Source organism: Panthera onca, chromosome C1, assembly GCF_046562875.1.
Source record: "Panthera onca isolate mPanOnc1 chromosome C1, mPanOnc1 haplotype 2, whole genome shotgun sequence".
Classification (NCBI taxonomy): Eukaryota; Metazoa; Chordata; class Mammalia; order Carnivora; family Felidae; genus Panthera; species Panthera onca.
This window is the reverse complement of record NC_138346.1, coordinates 90,240,833-90,264,736: the sequence shown is the minus strand read 5'-3', so window position 1 is coordinate 90,264,736 and position 23,904 is coordinate 90,240,833. Positions and strand designations below refer to the sequence as shown.

General features: G+C 35.4%; 1 protein-coding gene across 3 annotated transcripts in view; it reads right to left on the bottom strand.

Annotated features, from left to right (window-relative positions):
• LRP1B (LDL receptor related protein 1B) overlaps positions 1 to 23,904 on the bottom strand; it is a 1,899,539-nt gene that overhangs the window by 58,658 nt on the left and 1,816,977 nt on the right. For all 3 annotated transcript variants that reach the window (XM_078451331.2, XM_078451332.2, XM_078451333.2), the window contains exon 84: positions 12,958 to 13,119. In XM_078451331.2, the coding sequence (XP_078307457.2) occupies positions 12,958 to 13,119 (162 nt within the window). The remainder of the gene's footprint in view (positions 1 to 12,957; positions 13,120 to 23,904) is intronic.

Sequence of the window (23,904 nt, the reverse complement as noted above, 5' to 3'; positions counted from 1 at the left end):
TTCTCCAAGATAGATCACATACTGGGTCACAAAACAGCCCTTCATAAGTATACAAGAATTGAGATCATACCATGCATACTTTCAGACCACAATGCTATGAAGCTTGAAATCAACCACAAGAAAAAGTCTGGAAAACCTCCAAAAGCATGGAGGTTAAAGAACACCCTACTAAAGAATGAATGGGTCAACCAGGCAATGAGAGAAGAAATTAAAAAAATATATGGAAACAAACGAAAATGAAAATACAACAATCCAAACGCTTTGGGATGCAGCGAAGGCAGTCCTGAGAGGAAAATACATCGCAATCCAGGCCTATCTCAAGAAACAAGAAAAATCCCAAATACAAAATCTAACAGCACACCTAAAGGAAATAGAAGCAGAACAGCAAAGACAGCCTAAACCCAGCAGAAGAAGAGAAATAATAAAGATCAGAGTAGAAATAAACAATATAGAATCTAAACAAAACTGTAGAGCAGATCAACGAAACCAAGAGTTGGTTTTTTGAAAAAATAAACAAAATTGATAAACCTCTAGCCAGGCTTCTCAAAAAGAAAAGGGAGAGGACCCAGATAGATAAAATCATGAATAAAAATGGAATTATTACAACCAATCCCTCAGAAATACAAGCTATTATCAAGGAATACTGTGAAAAATCATATGCCAACAAACTGGACAACCTGGAAGAAATGGAAAAATTCCTAAACACCCACACACTCCCAAAACTCAAACAGGGAGAAATAGAAAGCTTGAACAGACCCATAACCAGTGAAGAAATTGAATCAGTTATAAAAAATCTCCCAACAAATAAGAGTCCAGAACCAGATGGCTTCCCAGGGGAATTCTACCAGGCATGTAAAGCAGAAATAATACCTATCCTTCTCAAGCTTTTCCAAAAAATAGAAAGGGAAGGAAAACTTCCAGACTCATTCTAGGAAGCCAGCATTACTTTGATTCCTAAAGCAGACAGACACCCAGAAAAAAAAGAGAATTACAGGCCAATATCCCTGATGAATATAGATGCAAAAATTCTCAATAAGATACTAGCAAATCGAATTCAACAGCATATAAAAAGAATTATTCACCATGATCAAGTGGGATTCATTCCTGGGATGCAGGGCTCGTTCCACATTCGTAAATCAATCAATGTGATACATCACATTAATAAAAGAAAAGATAAGAACCATATGATCCTGTCAATTGATGCAGAAAAAGCATTTGACAAAATTCAGCACCCTTTCTTAATGAAAACCCTTAAGAAAGTCGGGATAGAAGGAACATACTTAAACATCATAAAAGCCATTTATGAAAAGCCCACAGCTAATATCATCCTCAATGGGGAAAAACTGAGAGCTTTCTCCCCGAGATCAGGAACACGACAGGGATGTCCACTCTCACCACTGTTGTTTAACATAGTGTTGGAAGTTCTAGCATCAGCAATCAGACAACAAAAGGAAATCAAAGGCATCAAAATTGGCAAAGATAAAGTCAAGCTTTCACTTTTTGCAGATGACATGATATACATGGAAAATCCGATAGACTCCACCAGAAGTCTGCTAGAACTGATACATGAATTCAGCAAAGTCACAGGATACAAAATCAATGTACAAAAATCACTTGCATTCTCATACACTAATAATGAAGCAAGAGAAAGACAAATAAAGAAACTGGTCTCATTCATAATTGCACCAAGAAGCATAAAATACCCAGGGTAAATCTAACCAAAGATGTTAAAGATCTGTATGCTGAAAACTATAGAAAGCTTATGAAGAAAATTGAAGAAGACATAAAGAAATGGAAAAACATTCCATGCTCATGGATTGGAGGAATAAATATTGTTAAAATGTCAATACTACCCAAAGCTATCTACACATTCAATGCAATCCCAATCAAAATTGCACCAGCATTCTTCTCGAAGCTAGAACAAGCAATCCTAAAATTTGTATGGAACCACAAAAGACCCCAAAATAGTCAAAGTAATATGGAAGAAGAAGACCAAAGCGGGAGGCATCACAATCCCAGACTTTAGCCTCTACTACAAAGCTGTCATCATCAAGACAGAATGGTATTGGCATAAAAACAGACACATAGACCAATGGAATAGAATAGAAACCCCAGAACTAGACCCACAAAAGTATGGCCAACTAATCTTTGACAAAGCAGGAAAGAACATCCAATGGAAAAAAGACAGTCTCTTCAACAAATGGTGCTGGGAGAACTGGACAGCAACATGCAGAAGGATGAAACTAGACCACTTTCTTACACCATTCACAAAAACAAACTCAAAAGGATAAAGGACCTGAATGTGAGACAGGAAACCATCAAAACCCTAGAGGAGAAAGCAGGAAAAACCCCTCTGACCTCAGCCGCAGCAATTTCTTACTTGACACATCCCCAAGGACAAGGGAATTAAAAGCTAAAATGAACTATTGGGACCTCATGAAAATAAAAACTTCTGCACTGCAAAGGAAACAATCAACAAAACTAAAAGGCAACCAACGGAATGGGAAAAGATATTTGCAAATGACATATCAGACAAAGGGCTAGTATCCAAAATCTATAAAGAGCTCACCAAACTCTACACCTGACATACAAATAATCCAGTGAAGAAATGGGCAGACAACACGAATAGACACTTCTCTAAAAAGACATCAGGATGGCCAACAGGCACATGAAAGATGCTCAATGTCGCTCCTCATCAGGGAAATACAAATCAAAACCACACTCAGATATCACCTCACTTCAGTCAGAGTGGCTAAAATGAACAAATCAGGGGACTATAGATGCTGGAGAGGATGTGGAGAAACAGGAACCCTCTTGGTGGGAATGCAAACTGGTGCAGCCACTCTGGAAAACGGTGTGCAGATTCCTCAAAAAATTAAAAATAGACCTACCCTATGACCCAGCAATAGCACTGCTAGGAATTGACCCAAGGGATACAGTAGTGTTGATGCATAGGGACACCTGTACCCCAATGTTTAAAGCAGCACTCTTAACAATAGCCAAATTATGGAAAGAGCCTCAATGTCCATCAACTGACGAATGGATAAAGAAATTGTGGTTTATATACGGAATGGAATACTACATGGCAATGAGAAAGAATGAAATATGGCCCTTTGTAGCAACGTGGATGGAACTGGAGAGTGTTATGTTAAGTGAAATAAGTCATACAGAGAAAGACAGATACCATATGTTTTTACTCTTAGGTGGATCCTGAGAAACTTAACAGAAGTCTGTGGGGGAGGGGAAGAAAAAAAAAAGAGGTTAGAGAGGAAGAGAGCCAAAGCATAAGAGACTGTTAAAAACTGAGAACAAACTGAGGGTTGATGGGGAGTGGAAGGGAGGGGAGGGTGATGGGTATTGAGGAGGGCACCTTTTGGGATGAGCACTGGGTGTTGTATGGAAACCAATTTGACAATAAATTTCATATTAAAAAAATAAAAATAAATAAAAATAAATAAAAAAATCTGTCAAGTAAAAAAACAAACAAACAAAACCCCAAAAGCTATAAGATTTGGGGACTTTTATTTTATTTTTCACCTTGAGAACCAATGATGGCACACTAGTTTTTTGCCATTTTTATCAATAATTAAGATGAATACAAATTTTTTCTAGCCTAGTATTTACTACCAAAAGAGGTCTATTTTTGCATAAAACTGAGTAATCACAATACCAGCTTATAGTGATGAAATCTTTAATAGTAAAAAACATGATTATCATGTTAACTATAGATAGGAATCTTATTTTGTTTTCTTCTTTTAGAGTATTTAAAGATTCCTGGGGTGACTGGGTGGCTCAGTAGGTTATACGTCTGACTCTTGATTTTGGCTCAGGCCATGATCTCATGGTTCATGAGATCGAGTCCCACACTGGGTTCTGTGCTGACAGCACAGAGACTGCTTGGGATTCTTACTCCCCCTCTCTCTCTGTCCTTCCCCCACTCATTCTTTATCTCTCTCTCTCTTTCCCTCTCTCTCTCTGCCTCTCTGTCTCTCAAAATAAATAAAAATTATTAAAGGATTTAAAGATTTCTGACTCATAGCATTTTTTTCAAAATATGTCAGTTTACATTCCAAATCTGTTATAAATAATGTGTTTTAAGTTTACTCTTAAATCTACATTTAAATTCATTGTTTTAAATGTTTTGTTAGCAAATGCATTTAACTAGAAACAATTTGCTTGGTTTGAGGTAAGCCTCAAGTAAATGTTTTTGTTCAATCTGTATCTCTATCTGTGCATGATTTGTGTAATATATTATTTTCAAGTACACAATTCTATTTGCAGATAATTATTTATGAATCCATTTAGTTTACTTAACATCAGGTACAGCAGAATCACAATCATGGACAGCTTCTGTTCATAAAAAGCCTGCCTGCCTGCCTTCTTTCCCTCCCTCCAACCTTTCCTCCCCTCCCTTCCTCCCTACCTCCCTCCTTGTCTTCCTTTTTGAGGGTTCCCAATTGGGCATGTTCAGTTTAATTCAATATAAATCCCTCTTTAGACACTTAGTAACCATTACGTATGTGTGACATGTTATTTTCAACCTTTCAATAAGCAGCTTTGAGGCTGCGTTTCATTATCTTTCATATTATTTTGTAATAATATTCTTCCTTAATTTGGAAAAAGAAGGGTAAATACTTATCAGTAGCTCTAACATAGCATAAAAGTAGAAGATTAAACTATCTAAACTTGGTCTGATTACTGGGTGAAGAATACTGTTTTAAGAGTATTATGAGATTAGAGTTGTCTCAAAATCAAATGAACCTGGCATAGAAAAAGTTACTGCTATGTTGCCAGAAAAAGCAATTAAGCATTCTTAAATAAAAGATTTTTTTAAATAATAGTTACTGAAATTATTAAACATAATTAGTAATATCCCAAGTCTAAGTTACATGGCATAGAGATAAAAGTTTATCCATATTTCACTATACAAACATGTTATTGGAATTTGAAACAATTGCATAAAACAATAATGGTATGCTTCTTAAGGACATGAAATAAAGTCCATTTCTGATCTGTGATCCTTTTTGACTATGGAAGTTTAAGTGCAGCTGTGTCTGGCTTTTAATCTACAAAGATATGCCACTGGTTTTTTTATTCACCAAAAATTATGGGGCAAGTATCTTCAAAGAGCCTTTATACTGATAAGTCCCCAATGCCTCAAACAATAAATAATACCCATAAGTGTTCAATGTAATCTGTTGAATAAATTAATTTTAATAATCAGAACGTGTACTTTGACTCACGTATGACATAATATCTGCTTGGAAAAAATTACCTCAGTTTCCAATAAATTCTTTTTTATATATGCACATCATCCCTAAATCTTTTCCCTCTTGTTATTTTTATATTTCCAAATGATGGCATAACAGTAATAGTAAATATCTGTTTTGAATAATTCCAGTTTTATAATAGGTAAAATTATCTTCAGTAATATTTCTCTAATTCTGACAACTTCCTCTAAACCATGCAGAATAAGACAATAAAATTATTACATTACCCTACCCTAGCTTACTATTCTTCTATCATAGTCACATGAGAAAAGAAATGTATTTATTTTCCTTTACACTGATTAATTCAAACTTAATTCTATTTTTACACTATTTTTTTTTCAAGCTGAAAACACAAGCACAAAGTTTCTCACGGAATTCATGTCTTAATCAGCTGCTCAGTAAAGGTGGCCTAGAACTTTTGTAAGTGGAATCTTGTCAGAGCACAGACAAAAAATGGGCCTGGCTGGCATGAAATAAGCCCTTTCTACTTTGTTTACATTTATTCACATACCTAAGTCCAAGCACTGAATTAAACCCCAAGATTGATGAGGTATGCATAACATCACGGCCTGTTTCATATTCTAGGGGGGTAGAGAGTCAAGAACATGAATGATGATATAAACCCAGGGTGAAAATGTCAAAGAGAAGTGCTGGGTGTCCTAGGGCAAAGGCAGGTTAAGAAGACAAAGTAGGAGGACTAGAGAGGTTAGAGACATTGAGGAGCCCATGTGTAAAGGGGCACATTTTACTTTTTATATTTTTACTATTTTTATTGTTTATTTATTTTTGAGAGACAGAGAGAGAGAGAGAGAGAGAGAGAGAGAGTGTGAGTGGGGGAAGGGCAGAGAGAATCTGAAGCAGGTTCCAGGCTCTGAGCTGGAGGCACAGAGCTCGATGCAGGGTTCAAACCCATGGACTGGGAGATATGACCTGAGTTGAAGTCAGACACTTAACCTACTGAGCCACCCAGGTGTCCCATAAAGGGGCACATTTTAGAGACAACGAATGGGTTTCCAGGGTTGGAAGAAAGAAAAGGGCAGTGAATGCACTGTAGTAATCCAGGCAAGAGGCCTGAATAAAGGCAGTGCTTGTCTTCTCACCAAGAGAAAAAGAATCAGGGGACCCTTAGCCCAAGCTCCAAATTACTTTGTCACTCTAGTTGTGAATCCTCTAAGAATCGTGAATACTTGCACACTTAAGAAATAGCTAGTTCTCATACTTATGAAATAGCTAGTTTCTCATGATCCTTTCCTAGCGTTCTAGGCTTAGTTCTAATTGTCCTTCATACTAACAGCGACAACTGCAAACATTTTATTCTATTTTCCTGGTCGTTATTAAAATCCTTTGGTCTCTTCTGTTTGGGCTTGCCATTGGTTTAATCAACTCCAGATTAAAATTCTTATTAACACCTGTTTTCATTGGCGTAGAAACTGGCAACCCGTAAGTGACATGAGCTTTGAATGTTCTCATAATGAGCCTAAAAAGATGCAGCAGAATGGTCAGGATATCAGGTGACAGGAAAATACAACAGAAGAAGCTACTTTTGGAGGCAGACCCACAAGGGTACAAATTATGGCTCTTATGTTCTTTAATGGAGCAGATTAGGGAGAATGGCTTAATCTCATTTTTGGCAATTGTAAAACTAGACTAATAATACTAACTTCACAGGGTTGTATAAGAATCTGGTAAAACATCAGATATTCATATATTACATAAAATAATGTATAGCACCACATTTCTCTGTGACCTATACATTATACGTTTTCAATGATTTATTATTTCCCTTGGTGACCCTCCCCTAGGAAAATCAAATAGAAACAGAAAAGATAAATAGAAAAAGTCTTTCCCCTCTGGGCTTTTGTAAATTCTATTCCACTCACTGCTTCTCTTCATCTGGTTAGCTTCTTCTTTCTTTTGGCCTCAGCTTACATGTCACTTCCTTCTAGAAATCTTTCTAGAAGGCTGAAATCTTTCTACAGGCTGAATTCTGTATTCTTCTGTATTCTTTCCTGGATTCTGCTAGCCACTGTATTTCATTAACCTGACATAACATAACTCATATCATTTTTGGAATCACACATTAGCTTCTAAACCCTTTGAGGGCAAGGGATATCTCTGACACAGCTCTTTTTGCAGTGCCTAACAGTGACAGGCCCATGGTGAACACCAAACATATTCACTGACCAATTGACTAGTGAAACAAAATTGCTCTGCAAAGCAAATGGTAAAAATAATCCCATGATGTCATCACATGTGGTTGACAACATCTATGCTTTATAACTTTTATAAGGTACTTGATAGACTACAGTTCTAAAACCAGTTACAATAGATGAAATGGTTGGATTACTGTCTGAGTATTCCTAATTTTATAAACTTGAGCTCGTACTTAATGTCTGTATTTATTGGAACCAATGGGAATAAACCATAAAGGTATATTGCTTTCTTTCTTTGTTTTTTTAAGTTTATTTATTTATTTTGAGAGGGAGAGAGTGAGTCCACCAGTGGGTGAGGGGCAGAGAAAGAGGGAAAGGGAGAGAGAGAATGAGAATCCTAAGCAGGCTCTACTCTGTCAGCGCAGAGCCCTACATGGGGCTCAAGAAGAGTTAAGAATCAGATGCTTCACCAACTGAGCTACCCAGGGGCCCCCTACATGTGTATTTCTAATAAACTGAACGGTAACTGAAATTATAATGGTTCTCCAAGCATATTACTGATTAAAAATATCAATGAGAGGACAAACAGATTGCTATTTGATTTTAACACCCAGCTCTTAGACACAGATTTGAGCTGGCCCTCATTGGCCCTTTTGTCTTAATATTATCACTATTTAATTACTAACAACCTCATATTTAACATCTAGATTTAAATGCAAAATGCCATGCTTATAATTTTTTTTGATTTATCCTAGAAATCCTTGCTCCAGATCTGCACAAAATGGAGCTGTATTTGTTCTTAAACAACTTACTTAAAGAATACTTAATTTTACTTTGCCATTATTTATCTCTGTCTCTCCTCCCTGAGTGCTGCTGTTAAAATTAATTTCCATTTAGACCTCAGGATTTTATATTGCCATTAGAATTGTGAAATGTTTTTACTCAGCACAACTAAGAACTGATGTTTTACCTCCCACTAATGGACCTTTAATTAGGCACTGTAATGAACCATTCTGTCATTCCTTCATTTCTGGAGAGAAGATTGTGTATATACGCAAGATACAATTTTGACAGAATACCAGGTCCGCTGAACCTTGCCGACTCACATATAATAGATCCTCAATTTATTATGCTTTTGTCAGCTGCTGGATTTATCATTTTAATGACACTGTCCACAGACTTATTTTGCTGCCAAAGAACAGCATCACCATACTGCAGGAATGTTTGTTGACATCTTGATCAACAACTCCTGGGGTCCGATTCTGACTACAATAGTACTACTTTGGGACCTTGAGCAAGTTATTTAACCTCTGTCTAAGGATTAATTGGTTAATTTTAATAAGTGCTTTGCAGTAAAAGGTGGGAAGTGCTATGACTGCTAATAGTGATAATAAAATGATAATGCAGCCTTTTATAATGCATCAGGCTACCTCAGACTGTGATTCCATTAAGTTGCCAATTAAAATATATGCTAACGGAATTTATTCTTTTTAAGAAACCAAATTGCTATAACGATGGCCACATAGCAATTTTTTAAGTTAGATCAAAGAGAGTAAAAAATGGCAATGCTTCTTAAAATTTTTTTTAATTAAAGAAAAAGATCAGCATCCTATGATGATGGACCAATTGGGAACAGAGAAAAGCTGCACAGAAAAATACCAGATGGTTGTACCCTGATTAAATGTAGCTCTTGTACATTAAGTTGATTGTTCTTTTATTAACTCGTCTCCAAACTGCTTTCATTTATTTATCTATGATTATTTATTTATTCGACAAATGCCATTGTTGGGTATAATTTCAAAGAGGTCATCTTAGACAAATAGGAGGAATGCACACAATTAACAATAATATCAGATAAAAGTGAATAGAAACAGACAGAGGTAAAGAAGCAGTGACTTGAAAATTCAGAAGAGAAAGGGATTCGTTCAAACTGAGGGTAGATGTGAACAACTTCAAAAAGGAAATGCCCTTTAAACTGGATGGGGACAGAAAGATAGAATTTTGCATGGAGAGATGAAGGTGAGGAAGAATCCAAGGAAAGTCCATTCCAGAGGAAGAGAATACCAGGAGAAAGTCACAATGCCAGGGGAACTGACATGTGGAGAAACATGATAAGTTCTCCTTTACTAGAGTAAAGGAGAGGCTGCAAAAATAATCTGGATAGTAATGAGGGTCTGCATTATGCAGAATAATAGTTGGCGATGTCCCTGGTTCACTTGGAAATCTTTCAGGGTTGTGAGAATATTGGAACTGAAAAGAAAAAGCTCATGAGTCAGTAAGTGGAAGTTGTGCTGAAATATTCTGCTAGGTTGAGAGGAACAAGAGGGAGGGGAGAGCGATGAAGACCTTAAACAATATGTGAGTGGGGATACCTGCATATGACTGGACTATTTTTGCCAGATAAACTCTGCTGGCCTGTGAAACATCATTTGAGAGATAAATTAGGTAAGCAATGTGAAAAGAGCATTGGCTGAGGGTAGTGGCATCTATATATGTCAAGAGGCTAGTCTACAGGAGCAGAATATACATTTAGGGGCACCTGGATGGCTCAGTCAGTTAAACATCTGACTCTTGATTTTGGCTCAGGTCATGATCCACGGTTCATGAGTTCCAGCCCATGCTGACAGTGAGGAGCCTGCTTGAGATTCTCTATCCCTCTCTCTTTGCTTCCCCCCCTCCCCAACCTCTCAAAATAAATAAATAAACTTAAAAAAAGGGAAGAAAAGAATATACTTAGAAAAGGAAACACCAATTTGAAACCAAATTTTTCCCTTTGCTACAGCAGAAGTGCCCCCCGCACACTGTAACACCAGAGAGAACATATTTAATATTGTCTTTGCTTCTCAAATTCAGTCAGTGCATATTGCTTGATTCAATGCTGTTCCATGTACTTCCTACCATGACCAGAGACCTAGGCTACTCTCTGTGAGGGTTTGAACAGATATCAAACTGTCTGGGGCCAGAACATTGAGTAACTTTAAGGGTTGGATTGCCTGTGGGAGATTCCTGGCTCTCCCATTTACTAATTGTGCCATCTTCAGGAGGCTCTTTGTGCCTCCTCAGTAGCCTCCTCTGTAAAATGAGAATAAAGACAACACCTAGTTCATTAGTGGGATTAAATGGGCTATTAGAATTAATGTCAAAAAAGAAGTAACTCCAAGAGTGCCTGGATTTAGAAAGATCTCAGTAAATGTGATTGATATAAAAAACCATTCTTTTTATTATGAATACAACATACAGCTGTGGCTACTCTTTTGAGAATAGGTAGAGAGGGTACAGAGAGAAAACATGGAGATCGGTTAGTAATAATCCAGATAAGAAATGCCAGTAGTTTTGATGAAGGCAGTGGGGATGGAGCTAGTGAGAAGCGTTCAAATTCTGGGTATGTCTTACAGGAAAAAAGAGTGAGAAAGAAACTGAGGTGTAAACAAAGAGAGCAGTCAAGAATGAATCCAAAATAGATGATGGATTAAGATGAGTAAGGAGTACACTTATGGTGATGAGCACTGGGTGATGGATGGGATTGTTGAATTACTATATTGTACACCTGAAACTAATATGACACGGCACATTAACTATACTGGAATTAAAATAAATATAAAAAATCTTTAAAAAGTTAATATAGTGGGTTAGATTAAATTAAAAAAAAATGAATCCAAGATTTTTGCACCTGAATCATGTTTCCTTTTATAGACATAGGGAAAACTGTGGTAGAAGTAAGTTTGAGTAAGAAAATCAAGTTAATTTAGAGCCCGCTCAAAATGTCCAATAGATACTTAGGTATAAAAATCTGGAATTCAGGAGATAAGTTTAGCCAGAGATATACATTTGGAATCATTTGTATCTGGACGATATTAAAAATCATACAATTAGTTGAAATTCTCTAGGTAGTAGGTCTCAATTTTGGTCACATATGTGACACATGTGGAAAACTGTAAATAATATTGCAGCCTAACAGAATCAGAATCTTTGGAGGTGATGTTTGGGAAAGTGTATTTTTAAAACTGTTTATGAAAGTGTTCCTTTGAGTCACAGGCTCAAGGAATGAGTGTTTTTGAGAAAAAAATGAGGCATAAGTACAGTCATCAGCTGCTCCAATGTTTAAAGGTCAGAGAGATGAGGAGGAACCAGCCAAAGACGGTGAAAAGAAGCAGCCAGTAAAATGGGAGTGGAAACAAGAGAGTGGAAAATGTAAAGAAATGGCCATTTTTTAACTAGGGAGTGATTAACTGCTGAATGTGGGGTAAGATAAGAATTGATAATTGGCCATTGGATATGAGAACATGAATGACAATAAAATAAATTAATTAACTTGTCTGATGAAAGATATTTCAGCAAAATAGTGAAGATAAAAACCTGACAGAGGTGAGGTCAAAAGAAAAATAGGGAACTGTAGCATATAACAACTCGTTAGAATAATGCTTCTATTTTGGATAGTAATGAGGGTAAAAAAAAATAAGCAGGGAAATAAAGTTGTGGGTAGAATGAGATGTGGGCACAAGGCAAGGTTGTTCAAGGAAGAGCTAGGGAGAGAGGAATATACTGATAAAAAGGGGACAGTTGTAAGAGATGTGTCTATGAGTAGCTAAAAGGGATTTAATGTATGAGTGGATAGCATAGCATTAGACGTAGTATGGGGTTCCTGCTCATAAGACAGAGTACATGGATATAAGATAAAGTAGTTTGAGGGATGTGATGGTGAGAGCTTGTGGTAGTTCTTTCTCTCTAGATAGATTCTATTTTGATCAATGAAATAGAAAGCAAATTCCTGGAGTGCCTGGGTGGCTCTTTCAGTCTGACTCTTGATTTCAGCTCAGGGCATGATCTCACAGAGATCCAGTCCTGCATCAGGCTGGGCATGGAGTCTGCTTAAGATTCTCTTTCCCTCTCCCTTTGCCCCTCCCCCACTTCACAGGCATAAGCACGTTCTCTTTCTCTCTGAAAAAATAAATATTTTTTTTAAAAAAGATAGTAAGTTCCTGAGCTGAGGATAAACTTGGGGAGCAGGTATTGGAAGTTTGAGGAGAAAGATGAAGATTTGACATAGACATCTAGGAGAGTTGATACATTAGCAAAATACTAGAAGCCATAGTAAGTGCCCATTTGAAATTAGTGATAAAATCTCAGGTGAGACCAGTCTGTATGATTACGTGTTTTTCTTCTGTTGCATCCAGCAGTGGGACACCAGTTCAGAACAGACGGAGAATTGGATTTAACCATGGTTACAATTTTCTAGGAAAGTGTAATAGAAGGGGAAGAAAGAAAAAGGAAATTGAGGGTATATACAAGGGGACGATTACAGTAATGGTTTATGGAGTCTAAGGTAGGGAAGGAAGAAACAGAATCTTTAAAATGAGAAGGATGAGAAACAACGTAAATAATTGTTGAGAGTTGGGGTGATGGAGGGAGTGACCCTGAAAAATAGGGGGTTGTTGAAATTGAGAGGATGGAGGGAAAATAGAGATAAGAAAGTTACTTAATGTAAACATGAAAGCATGCTATCAGACTGTGTTGTGGGAGTCACTCTCACTTACAGTACTGGCATCTGTCTCCAGTGTGCTCAGGCTGGCAGTGGCAGGAGGGCTGGTTGCCGGCAGTGACACTGCAGGCTCCTCCATTTTGACAGAAATCTTCACAGACGGTCTTCCCGCAGTTTGGTCCAGTGAACCCCAGTGCACAGCTGCAGGTGGGTCTTCCTGTTGGAAAAGAAAACATAACAAAAAGGAAATTATTTGACTGAAATTGTTTTCATGGAATCCTCACTAGGTAAGAAACAGGAAGCCAGGATTCCGTTCAAGGTTTGTCCACTACTTCATCTGTGAATTTAGGCAATAACATGACCTCTGTGGGTGTCAATGTTCCCATGTTTCAGTAGAGCCCAGCATAGAAGATAAGGCAGGTTCACCTCAGGTAAAACAACCAGAGTGCATTTTATGATTAATTACACATTTATACAGGTGTAGTATTTTCTGAAGTACTTGTGTTATTCTTTATACCTTTCTCATCATGTCCATTTTGCTTTTTAAATTATTTTTGATACAGTTTATATTAGCTATTAGAATATGAAATGGAAACAATCCTATTTCTCAGTATTCAATCATCATGTACTACCACTGGTAAGGCATGAGCTTAGATTTATAAATAAATATTTTTAAAAGTTTAAAGTGGGCATGCCTTCTATAATATTTATGTAATTAGTAATTTTAGTTGATGTCAATATACATACTGTATTTAGTATATAAGCACTTATTAAGTCCTATTTTATTTCATTTTGATACTTTTATTCGTGGGAAAGTACTGTTACTTGCAGTCTGGAAAGATGATTTAAAGCCTAATGTTAACAGCACACAAGAGCAAATCTAATGGACCATCTATGGATATTTTTATTTGCTCTGTAAGAACGAACTTCAGAAGAAAAGGTGAACGATCCTTTAAGGTGTTTGGAACATAACACAGTTAACTTATATCAGGAATGAGTCTCTCTAACTGCCTTCATCAAGGACGAAGTGGAAAATGGAGGACAGAACTAGCTCTGTAGGAGAGATTAAGGAAAACAAAATGAAATAATGGCTCTCATTTGTAATGGGCAAAGAATGAAGTTGAGAGGTTGTGCAAATGTAAAGAAATAACATGAAAGGGAATAAAAAAGAAATTCAGGTATAGATCTGAATTAACTAGGACTCAGAAATGTCAGTTGACTAGCATTACAGACTATCCAACCATCTTCTCTCTCACCTTTGTAGGCATGAGGCATAATTAGAATGGTCATAAAAATGTATGAGATAAGGCTTAAGACTTGAACTGTGAAAATGATATAAGTTTTCTCTATTGCCATAGGTTCTACATTCTACGTTTTTTTTGAAAAGCATTCGTAAGTGAATAAAATGTCTCTAAAATAAAATGCACCCTCCTTTCCAAGAGAATAAATAAATCAAGCTTCCACAATTTATTTATTTTGCTTTGAAAGTGCTCCATATACTTAAACATGCTTGAAGCTACTGCTTCTCAATGAAGAAAGTTATATACATTTTTATGGTGAGTAGCATTGCTTTAAAAGTTGTTTATAAATGTGATTAGTTTGGTGGCAGATAAACGCCTATTAATAGGTTGAGAAACAAGGTAAATTGTATGTACATTGAAAGCTGAGTAACATCATGTTTACCATTCCCAGAAAATGGCTTTAAAACTTTTAGGTAAATATTTTTCTTATAATGGTAGTGAATTTTCCAGTTGATACTTACATATAGACAAAATTTCTTCATGGGAACAATAATGGATAAAAAATAGACACAACAAGAGAATGAATAGTGCTTGAAGATGAAGAGGACAGAGAATTGTTGGAACACAGTTACTAAGGAAAATGAAAGCCCTGAACAAAAGAAGTAATTTCTCTTCATCAGTAAGAACCAGTGAATGCCTTACAGAGAAACAGAACATATAAACAGGAACACAAATTAACATGAACTAAAGGTGAAACAAACAGCACAGAAAATATAGGAGCAATCAAAACGCATAGAACAATCAGAAAAAAGGGTCCTATGATGGTAGGACTTAAACACTGTAGATTTATGTTTTTCTACATTATTTTTTAGTTTTTTTTTTTAAATTAAGAGTGAAGAACATTAAAATAATAGGAGTTTAAAGGAAACAAATGCAACCCACTATGGCACTTGAAAACTTCTCTGTCCCAGTCACTGAGAGAAGGACATCATGCTTTCATGTCAACTAGGGCAGTGGCCAGGTTCCCTAAACCCTCTTCCCTGGCATATGCCTCAAATCATTTAGATTCTGGCTGAATTATTTTGAAAAGGCTCTTCTTTTCCTTTAAAAAGAAGATTTCTTTTTGACAAGAGAAATCTTCATATTCAGGGGAACACCAACAACTTGAAACTGTGTTGATGCAGCAGATCTTTTGATTGCTGATGGGAAACGAACTTTCTGTCACAGAATTTTATAATGGGCTCCATCTAATATACTCATGAATCTCTCTGTGTGCATCCTAACAAGTTGCATTGGATTCATTTATAGATATTTTTTAGGTAGCTCAATTTGATTTTGGCATTTGAAAAGGCAACAGTGCTGTTACAATGACTAAGGTATAGATTTACAGCAGTGATGCATCCAGGGAGCTTGGGAGTTGACAGCCTACAAGGGTAGTGTAATCAGACAAAGCATCAATTAACCTGAGGAAGGAAGGGGAGGTTCAGTTTGTTGGCTCTAATCTGTCTGGTTTCTATAGCATTCAGGGCTTAAAAGTGTGGGTTGTCAGACTGCCTGGATATACACTATCTGTGCCAATTACTGGTTGTGGGACCATGGGCGTCACTTCTCATTTCCCCTATGCAAAAATGGGGATAATAATAGTACCTTTCTCATAGGGTTGTTGTGTAGAATCAGAGAAAATAAATGAGATTATACATGCAAAGCATTTCTAAAAGTTCTAGGCACATAGAAAGTACTCAGTGACACTTTAGTTCTAATTGTTTATTACTGTTGTTGTTGTTGTTTCTACTGAATGAGATTCACTTTGTAACGGTGTCCTAAAAAAACACTGTAACATTCTAAGAAAATCTTTTGGAAAACTGTCTTAAATTACGCATTTTATCTCCATTATCTAAGACAAAGTTAAATTTGAATTTGTATGGCAGCAATGGGATAAAGCAGAAATTCTCCATCAACCTCACTCTCAGACTCCAACATTTTCAAACTTTCTCTCTTTACTTTCTCAACATGCTTCGTTATTTCAGAAGAGAAGCCAGACCTTTCAATATGTATGTATTGCTCACATAAATGAATTCTGATTCCCTAGCAGAAAGAAAGGTTTAGGAATCGAGATGTTAATGTGTGGTGTTGTCTTTACTGTATATTTATGTCCTCTTGCAAAGCTTATCTCTGATCTCTTAATCACTGAATCCACTGATTTCTTTTTAATCATCCTTCTCAAATGTTCTCCATAATTTTACACATTTTATTTTTGAAATTTATTTTTTTAAATTTTTTATTACACATCTACTCTTAAAATTTCTATCTCTGCTTGGTTTCTAAAATACTGCTATTTTTGATTTCCCTTTTTCTGTAACTGTCCTTTTCAATTGCCTTTATGTTTTCTCATTCTGGGTCTTAAAATATGTTCTTCCAAACTTCTTTTTGGTGATACAATACAATTTCATGGCTTCAATATTTGTCTCTCTATCTGAATGCTTCAGGCTCATTTTTCTGACGCTAGGCTCATTGTCCCTTCTAAATGACAGAACTTCATTCTCAGTCTTTGCTGTATGTCTCGAGCATGTCTCTGGATGCTCAGTAGGACCCACAGGGGAGAAAATTCTTCTCACAAACATTGTTCTGGTAGCATAGGTTCTGTAGATTTCTGTAGACTAGGTTCTCTCAGTGGTAGGTCTGCTCCATACTCAAGTTCAACATGACACGATATGCTAGCAAAGTGCCTTACTAGCTGTATACAATAAATGGAGCTTAGTTTATTTGCTCCATTAATTTATTGTTAATTTATCTGCTATTCATAAATAAATGGGAACTGGTTGCATATATTCTCTAAAATGTTCCAGCAAATTTTCATGCAACAAGGTAAATAAATAATAAACTGTTCAAATTTAACTGGATAACCAATAGTAACTAATGATAAATACAGTGAAAACATAACTAAAGGCATTAAATACCTATAATCAATAATAAATATTATTAAGGAATACTCATTGACACAACTAAAGATTGGATTGCTCACAAGAAAAATGGAAATGTCTTAGATTTTAACAGAGTTCTTTAAACTTCACTGGCCTTGCAAGACCCTTCCATACCAAAACTAGTCTCAGTAAAGATGACTGATTCAGAAATAGTTCATAAGAATAATTAACAGAAACTAAATAAATTTGGTACAAAGTTAAATTATTTGTTAGTTTGTTTTTTGGTATTAGGCAGACCTGGAAATCAAATCCTATTAGATATTTATTAATTGTGTGTTTTTGGAAAACTTAGCTTTCCTCACTAGATCTCATTTTGCATCTCATTCTGTAAACTGGTGATAGTAATGCCTACTATGTGCTGGTAAACCACATGGCACAATGTCTGCCATACAGCAAGTATTCAATTAGTAGCGGTGGTATCATTATTACTACCATTAGTATTAATATTATTGTTAACATATATTAATTATTCATATATTATTATTCATATTATTATATTATTATTACTACTCTTAGTAGTAGTGGTGGTATTGGTATTAATATTACTATTATTGTTAAATAAATTATCAACAAAGGTTATTATTTAAATTCAACTGAGTACATATTCCTTTATTAAAAAACTACATATGGAATCCCCATACACATTATTTTCCATATGTATTCTTTTGAAAATAACATGCCCATTACCCAACCTATATATCAGTTCAAAATAATGTTTTAAAGTATTTAACAAAAACTGAATCTTTTCTATTATATAGGCAACCACATGGATATCACAATGATTTATCATTATTCCTTGTTAAATGAGCATTAACTTTATAGGATTTGGGTATAGTTTACCTCTAGATAAATGGGCCTATTTGACTATACGTTACTTTTAGTTATATAGTCATAGCCAGCCTCTTTCTCTGATATGGGCAGACAATATTGCTTATTGTCATTGATAATAGGTAATGTCTTTGAGCACTGAATCAGGAACAATCTAGTTTCTTGGATTCTAGTTTTCTTAACCACTCTAGCTCACATCTGAAAAATGCCACAATGTAGACATTACAGAGTGATAAGCATTAAATAAGGTAATACATCTAGGAAATTTGCCAGAGTTCTTGGCATTTATGAAGCATTCAAAATGTAGTAGTCACTAGAATAAAGTTAACATTATGTCTGCAAATTTTCTAAAATATTACAATTACTGAATATATATTCCATATAGAAATCGCTATTTGATTGCTAATAACTTTAGAGTAAAATTTGCTGTGTAGCTTTGAGTCAAATAATATATGAATAAATATCAATAAAGATGCTCAAAAGCATATATTTGTATCTGAATATCATAAAGGTGATCTGTTGGGGGCACCTGGGTTGCTCAGTCGGTTAAGCTCCTGACTTCAGCTCAGGTCATGATCTCGCGGTTCATGAGTTCGAGTCCTGCATCGGGCTCTGGGCTGACTGCTCAGAGCCTGGAGCCTACTTTGGATTCTGTGTCTCCCTCTCTCTTTGCCCATTGCCCCGCTCACAGTCTGTCTCTCTCTGTTTCTCAAAAATGAATAAACATTAAAAAAAAGGTGATCTGTTGGCATTTTTCAGTAACATGATGTAATACTGGTGTCTGTCTTTAAAAGCTAGATTTATTTAATAAACGGTTTTTAAGCTGATTATAAAGATGCTACTCATCAGTGCAATTTAATCAATATTGTATGACTTTAAGCAGGCAAAATTACTTCTCTGCTCAATATTGGACAAATAAATCATTACCCTTTTTTTTCATATACACATAATGCTTGAAAATGTGTGGTTGATTACCATGAAGAAATGCTAGCAAAAGTAATTACATGTGAGCTTCCTATGAGACAGTGACAGCGTTTATTATTTCTGAGAGGTAGATACCTGCTAGTGAGCATCACTAGTCAGTTCTCTTTCTAAGCAATTTATTTGAATTCATACTCATTTGTCAGTGTGAACCTTGCCTCTTATACTGTTTGATTTGGTACTGGTTGAGTAAGTCTGGTGCTTGTAAATTTTTATCCCTGGTTGTAATGTTTTCTACCTACTGGTCTTCTATGTATACAGTCACTGTTTAGTTCAAATAGTCTGATAAACACATTGAGTTTAAGTAATAGCATTTAATTGACATTTAAACTGCAGAACGTATTTACAAATGTTTACATTTAATATTCTATGAAAATAGTCTCTAAAAGTTACATACTCTTGGGGTACCTGGGTGGCTCAATCGGTTAAGCATCTGACTCTTGATTTCAGCTTAGGTCATGATCTCACACTTGTGAGACTGAGCCCTGAGTCAGGCTCTGTGCTGAGTGTGGAGCCTGCTTGGGATCCTCTCTCCCCCTCTCTCCTTGCCTCTCCCCTACTCATTTTCTGTCTCTCTCTCTCTCTCCCTGTCTCTCAAAATAAATAAATAAACATTAAAAAAAAATTAAAAGTTACATGCTCTTTACTCACAACATCTTTAGTATTTGAACAAAACCTACATTCTTGTTCTTTTATATAGGATAAAAATAGTAAGTTGAGAAATAAGTCACTACAGCATTTAGTTGGATACTAGATTGCTATCAGAAAGTTCTTCTCCTGACCTCTTATCCCCAAGACTACTCTGCTTTGTGAAATCTGTCTTCACTTCTGACTTAGATTCAATAAAAGTTTTGAATGCTTTAAAAAATTGCTACTCTTTTTGATAAAGAGATTTGACATTCTACTTTTCCACTTTATTTAATGTTTTCCTGCACTGAAAGTGAGTGCCCATTTATACATAATTTTAGTAAGTTGACTATAGCTGTCGAGTTGTCTTAAGCATCATAAAGATTACAGAGAACTATTCACCAAACCTGAAAAAGAAAAGGAAAAACTGTGGACTTTACCTAGCGCCCTCCCAGTACTACTTAATATATTCTGACATGTTTCAAATTATAGGTCACAATCTATTTATACCTCTGGAAAGTTCGTTTTCAGCCAGCTTTGTGAAAATGAAACTGAAATATTTTTGTCCTTTCTGTGAATAGAAGGAAGCCAACTCAAACCATTCGAGATTAGCTTAGAAAGTCATAAGACTGAATAGCTTAGTACTGCTCCCACCATGTGGTCCAAATGAACCAGTAACTGTGCTTCATACAGTCAGCAGCAGAATTAGAGAGAATCTTACTTTCAGTCTCTCACAGGTTTTTTGAGAAGGTGCAAGGACTGAGAACAGCACCCGCCACTCATAAGCAGTCTAATATATATTAATTACCGTGATCAGCAATAATAATAATTATTACTTTATTACTTTCTAACAGCAATGCATGTTACTTGGGGAACTTAGAAAATAGATACATACAGAGAAGGATCTATTTCCTTATATAGACACTTTATGTATGCATTTTTTCCATTTTGGACTCATATAGCCACTTCTTGTCCTTTTTAACTTCAAAATGCAATGTGAATTACTGGATCTTATGATGTTTCTATTTTTAATTTTTGAGGAACCTCAAAATACCATTTTCTATAGTGGTTACACTAATTTTCATTCGTACCAACAGTGCATGAGGGTTCCCTTTTCTCCATATCCTTGCTAACATTTGTTATTTCTTGTTTTTTTTGGTACTAGCTATTCTGACTGGTGTGAGGTGGTATCTCATTGTGGTTTTGATTTGCATTTACCTGATGATTAGTGATGCAGCATTATTTATACTAGCCCATATATGGAAGTAATCTAAGTGTCTGTGGATAGATAAATAAAAATAGGATACATATGATACATATGTACAATGGAAGATTATTCAGCCATGAAAAAGAATGAGATCTTGCCACTGTGATGACATGGATGGACCCAAAGGGTACTATGCTAAGTGAAATAATTCAGATAGAGAAAGAAAAATTCCATATGATCCCACTTATATATGGAATCTAAAAACCCAAACAAACATATATAAAGAGATGACCCATAGAACAAACTGGTGGTTGCCACAGGGGAGGGGTTAGGGAATGGGCAAAATGGGTGCAGGGGAGTGGGAGGTACAGGCTACCAGTTATGGAATGAATAAGTCATGAGGATGAAAGGTACCAGCACTGGGAATATGGTCAATGATACCTTAATAGCACTGTATGGTAACAGATGGTAGCTACACTTGTGACGAGCTTAGCATAACATATCGAGTTGCCAAATCACTCAGTTGTACACATTAAATTAATGTAACACTGTGTGCCAACCATACTTCAATAAAAATACAATACAGTACAATATGAATATTTTCCTGTATTATTATATATTCCACAATTCTGGTTTTATTTATCATATAACATTCATCTTTTAGGTATGTTTTACATACTATTTGAACTCAGGTTTCTATCTCTAATTTTACATTATAAATAACAGTATATTGAACATCTTCACTTCTAAATATTTTGGTTTTTATCATTATATAATCCTTGGGATATGTTTATAAAACTGACATTAGTTAATTAAAGAACACAGAAAAATTTTAAAACCCTTGATGAGTGTTTTCAAATTACCTGCGTCAAGATTTTTACCTTGAACATTTTCTTCTTAGAGTGATTTGAGGATGCTGGTTTCATGTGTGTGTGACTGGGCTCCTGTGCTTTGTCCTCTCCAAACTCCTCCTCCCTCTTTTTCCTCTTATCTTCCTTTTTTCTATGTTTGCGTGTATGTGTGAGACTCGTCTTCTGTCATTTGCTCATTATGCTTTCTGTTTTTTTTTTTCCTACTTGATTTATCATAGCTATGTCTTTCTATGTCACATATTTGTTAACATTATATGCACTATTTTATGTTTTCGATTTTACATTTTCAACTTAATATTCTCTTGGATTCTTAAAAAAGCAAGTAGGACCAAATATCCAGCTCTCAGCATTCCCTAAATATAAACAATATTTATGTTAAGGAAGCTAGGACATCAAGCTTAATTTAAATGAAAACTTGCTCTCATATAAGTAAAAGTGAAAGAAAAACAAAGATGGGCAGTTAAAGGTGGGCATGCGTACCCTTTATCATGATGTTAATTAGGTGGTTGTGTACTCCATGTCCTAGGTACAGATGTGACTTGAGACACATCAGTGTTCATGTTTTGTCACTACTCCCATGATGTTTTCAGGGTATCCAAAAGTTCCTAGCTTAACTGGGAGAGAGAACACTTGGAGAGAACACTTTTAGGGCAGCCAATATTTGATGGCAATGCCATCATCTATGCTACCTTCATATCGGGGGCAGTGTCCTGAACACAAAGAGCCTAAATGAATGAGAAAGGAAAGTCTCACCGTCTACTTGCTTACAATTATAAAGTCCCTGCCTGTTGCAGGAAGACATAGTGAGAAGAATCTGCCCCCGCCCCACCTCCCACTGCCTTTCCTCACTCTTCTTTACTCCTGTTTCAGTTGTGGGGACAAAATCATTCATTGCCCAAGTCCACAGATGTGGTTACAGAGAAGGCTCAAGCAGAGTTTTTGCTTCTTCTTTTCATATTCATTTAAGATATTCATTACAAATATTATCTACTATAGAAAATTGTATTGTCACTCCTTTGCCTAGCCAGTCCTGCTTTTATGTATTTTCAAACTTCCCAAATTAAAAACTGCTTTCCCTTCTGCATAACTCCAAACTGTATGAGTGGGAATATTTGGCTATATTGCCCCAAATTTACAAACTCTCTTGCTCTATTACTCTAAATCAGCTGTGTAGAAAACCTTGATTCATTTTGATATGAACACTGAAATTTTAAATAATAGACTTATAAGAGTAAGGAAAATACCAAACAGCATCAACATACCTTAGATTATAAATATTTATAAAAGTGAAGATTAATTGTAAATATATAAATATATTTAATGACATAAATACCCTCATTATATCCATGATGAGAAACATTCTTAAATTATTCTTTATTTTCTATAATAGAATGATTGAAAAATTCAATTCTTTACTCTCATTTCCATTATTTTGCTCAAGGCAAACTTTATCTTAATTTCCTCCTATGAGGTCATAGAAATGAGCTACATGCACCCTTGCTGATATAATCAATGTCAAATGATTTCATTTTATAGTACTTTTCTATATGAATATAGTTCATATATTTTATTTTTAGCTTTCTCTCTTTCAAAAAAAAACAACTTAAGGAATGAGGAAAAACTCGTTCCTAGATGCAAAATTTTAATTATGCCTCTCAGATGCATGCTTTTAATTAACTGGTGACATTTCCTTTGTTCAATTATTATAGTTCTATACAACTGTCATAAACTTATACATTTTAATTAAAGCTGCCCCAAACCCTAGTCATATAGTGTCCACATAGGAATTTGCCAAAAGGCTTAACTGTAAGTAAACCAACAATGAATAAATCCATGAATTGCCCACTGGGATTTATTTAACAAATTAACATTTGTGTGGAGATAATGAGGTTCTACAGTCTATAATAGTAAACAATGTTTTTATAAACCCATATTTTTAAAAGTAAAAAATGCTTTGTAGATGACTTATTTGTATATGATATTATTATAAATAATTAGATGCTATAAGACAATAAACTTCATGGCCATATCTCAAGCTGAATTCATATAAGGACTCATTTATATAACTAATTTGAAAAATAATTTTTTTGAACATGTTATCTATGTAAATCAAGATCTAATACTCTATCTGGGTGCAAAGATAAAATACATGTACTAAGAATACAGCAAGATCTGGACAAATGATTTGAATCAAACACTAAAAGTTGTGCTGTATCCACATGTAGTTCGGGATCCATTAACAGGACAGCAAAATCAATAGAGATT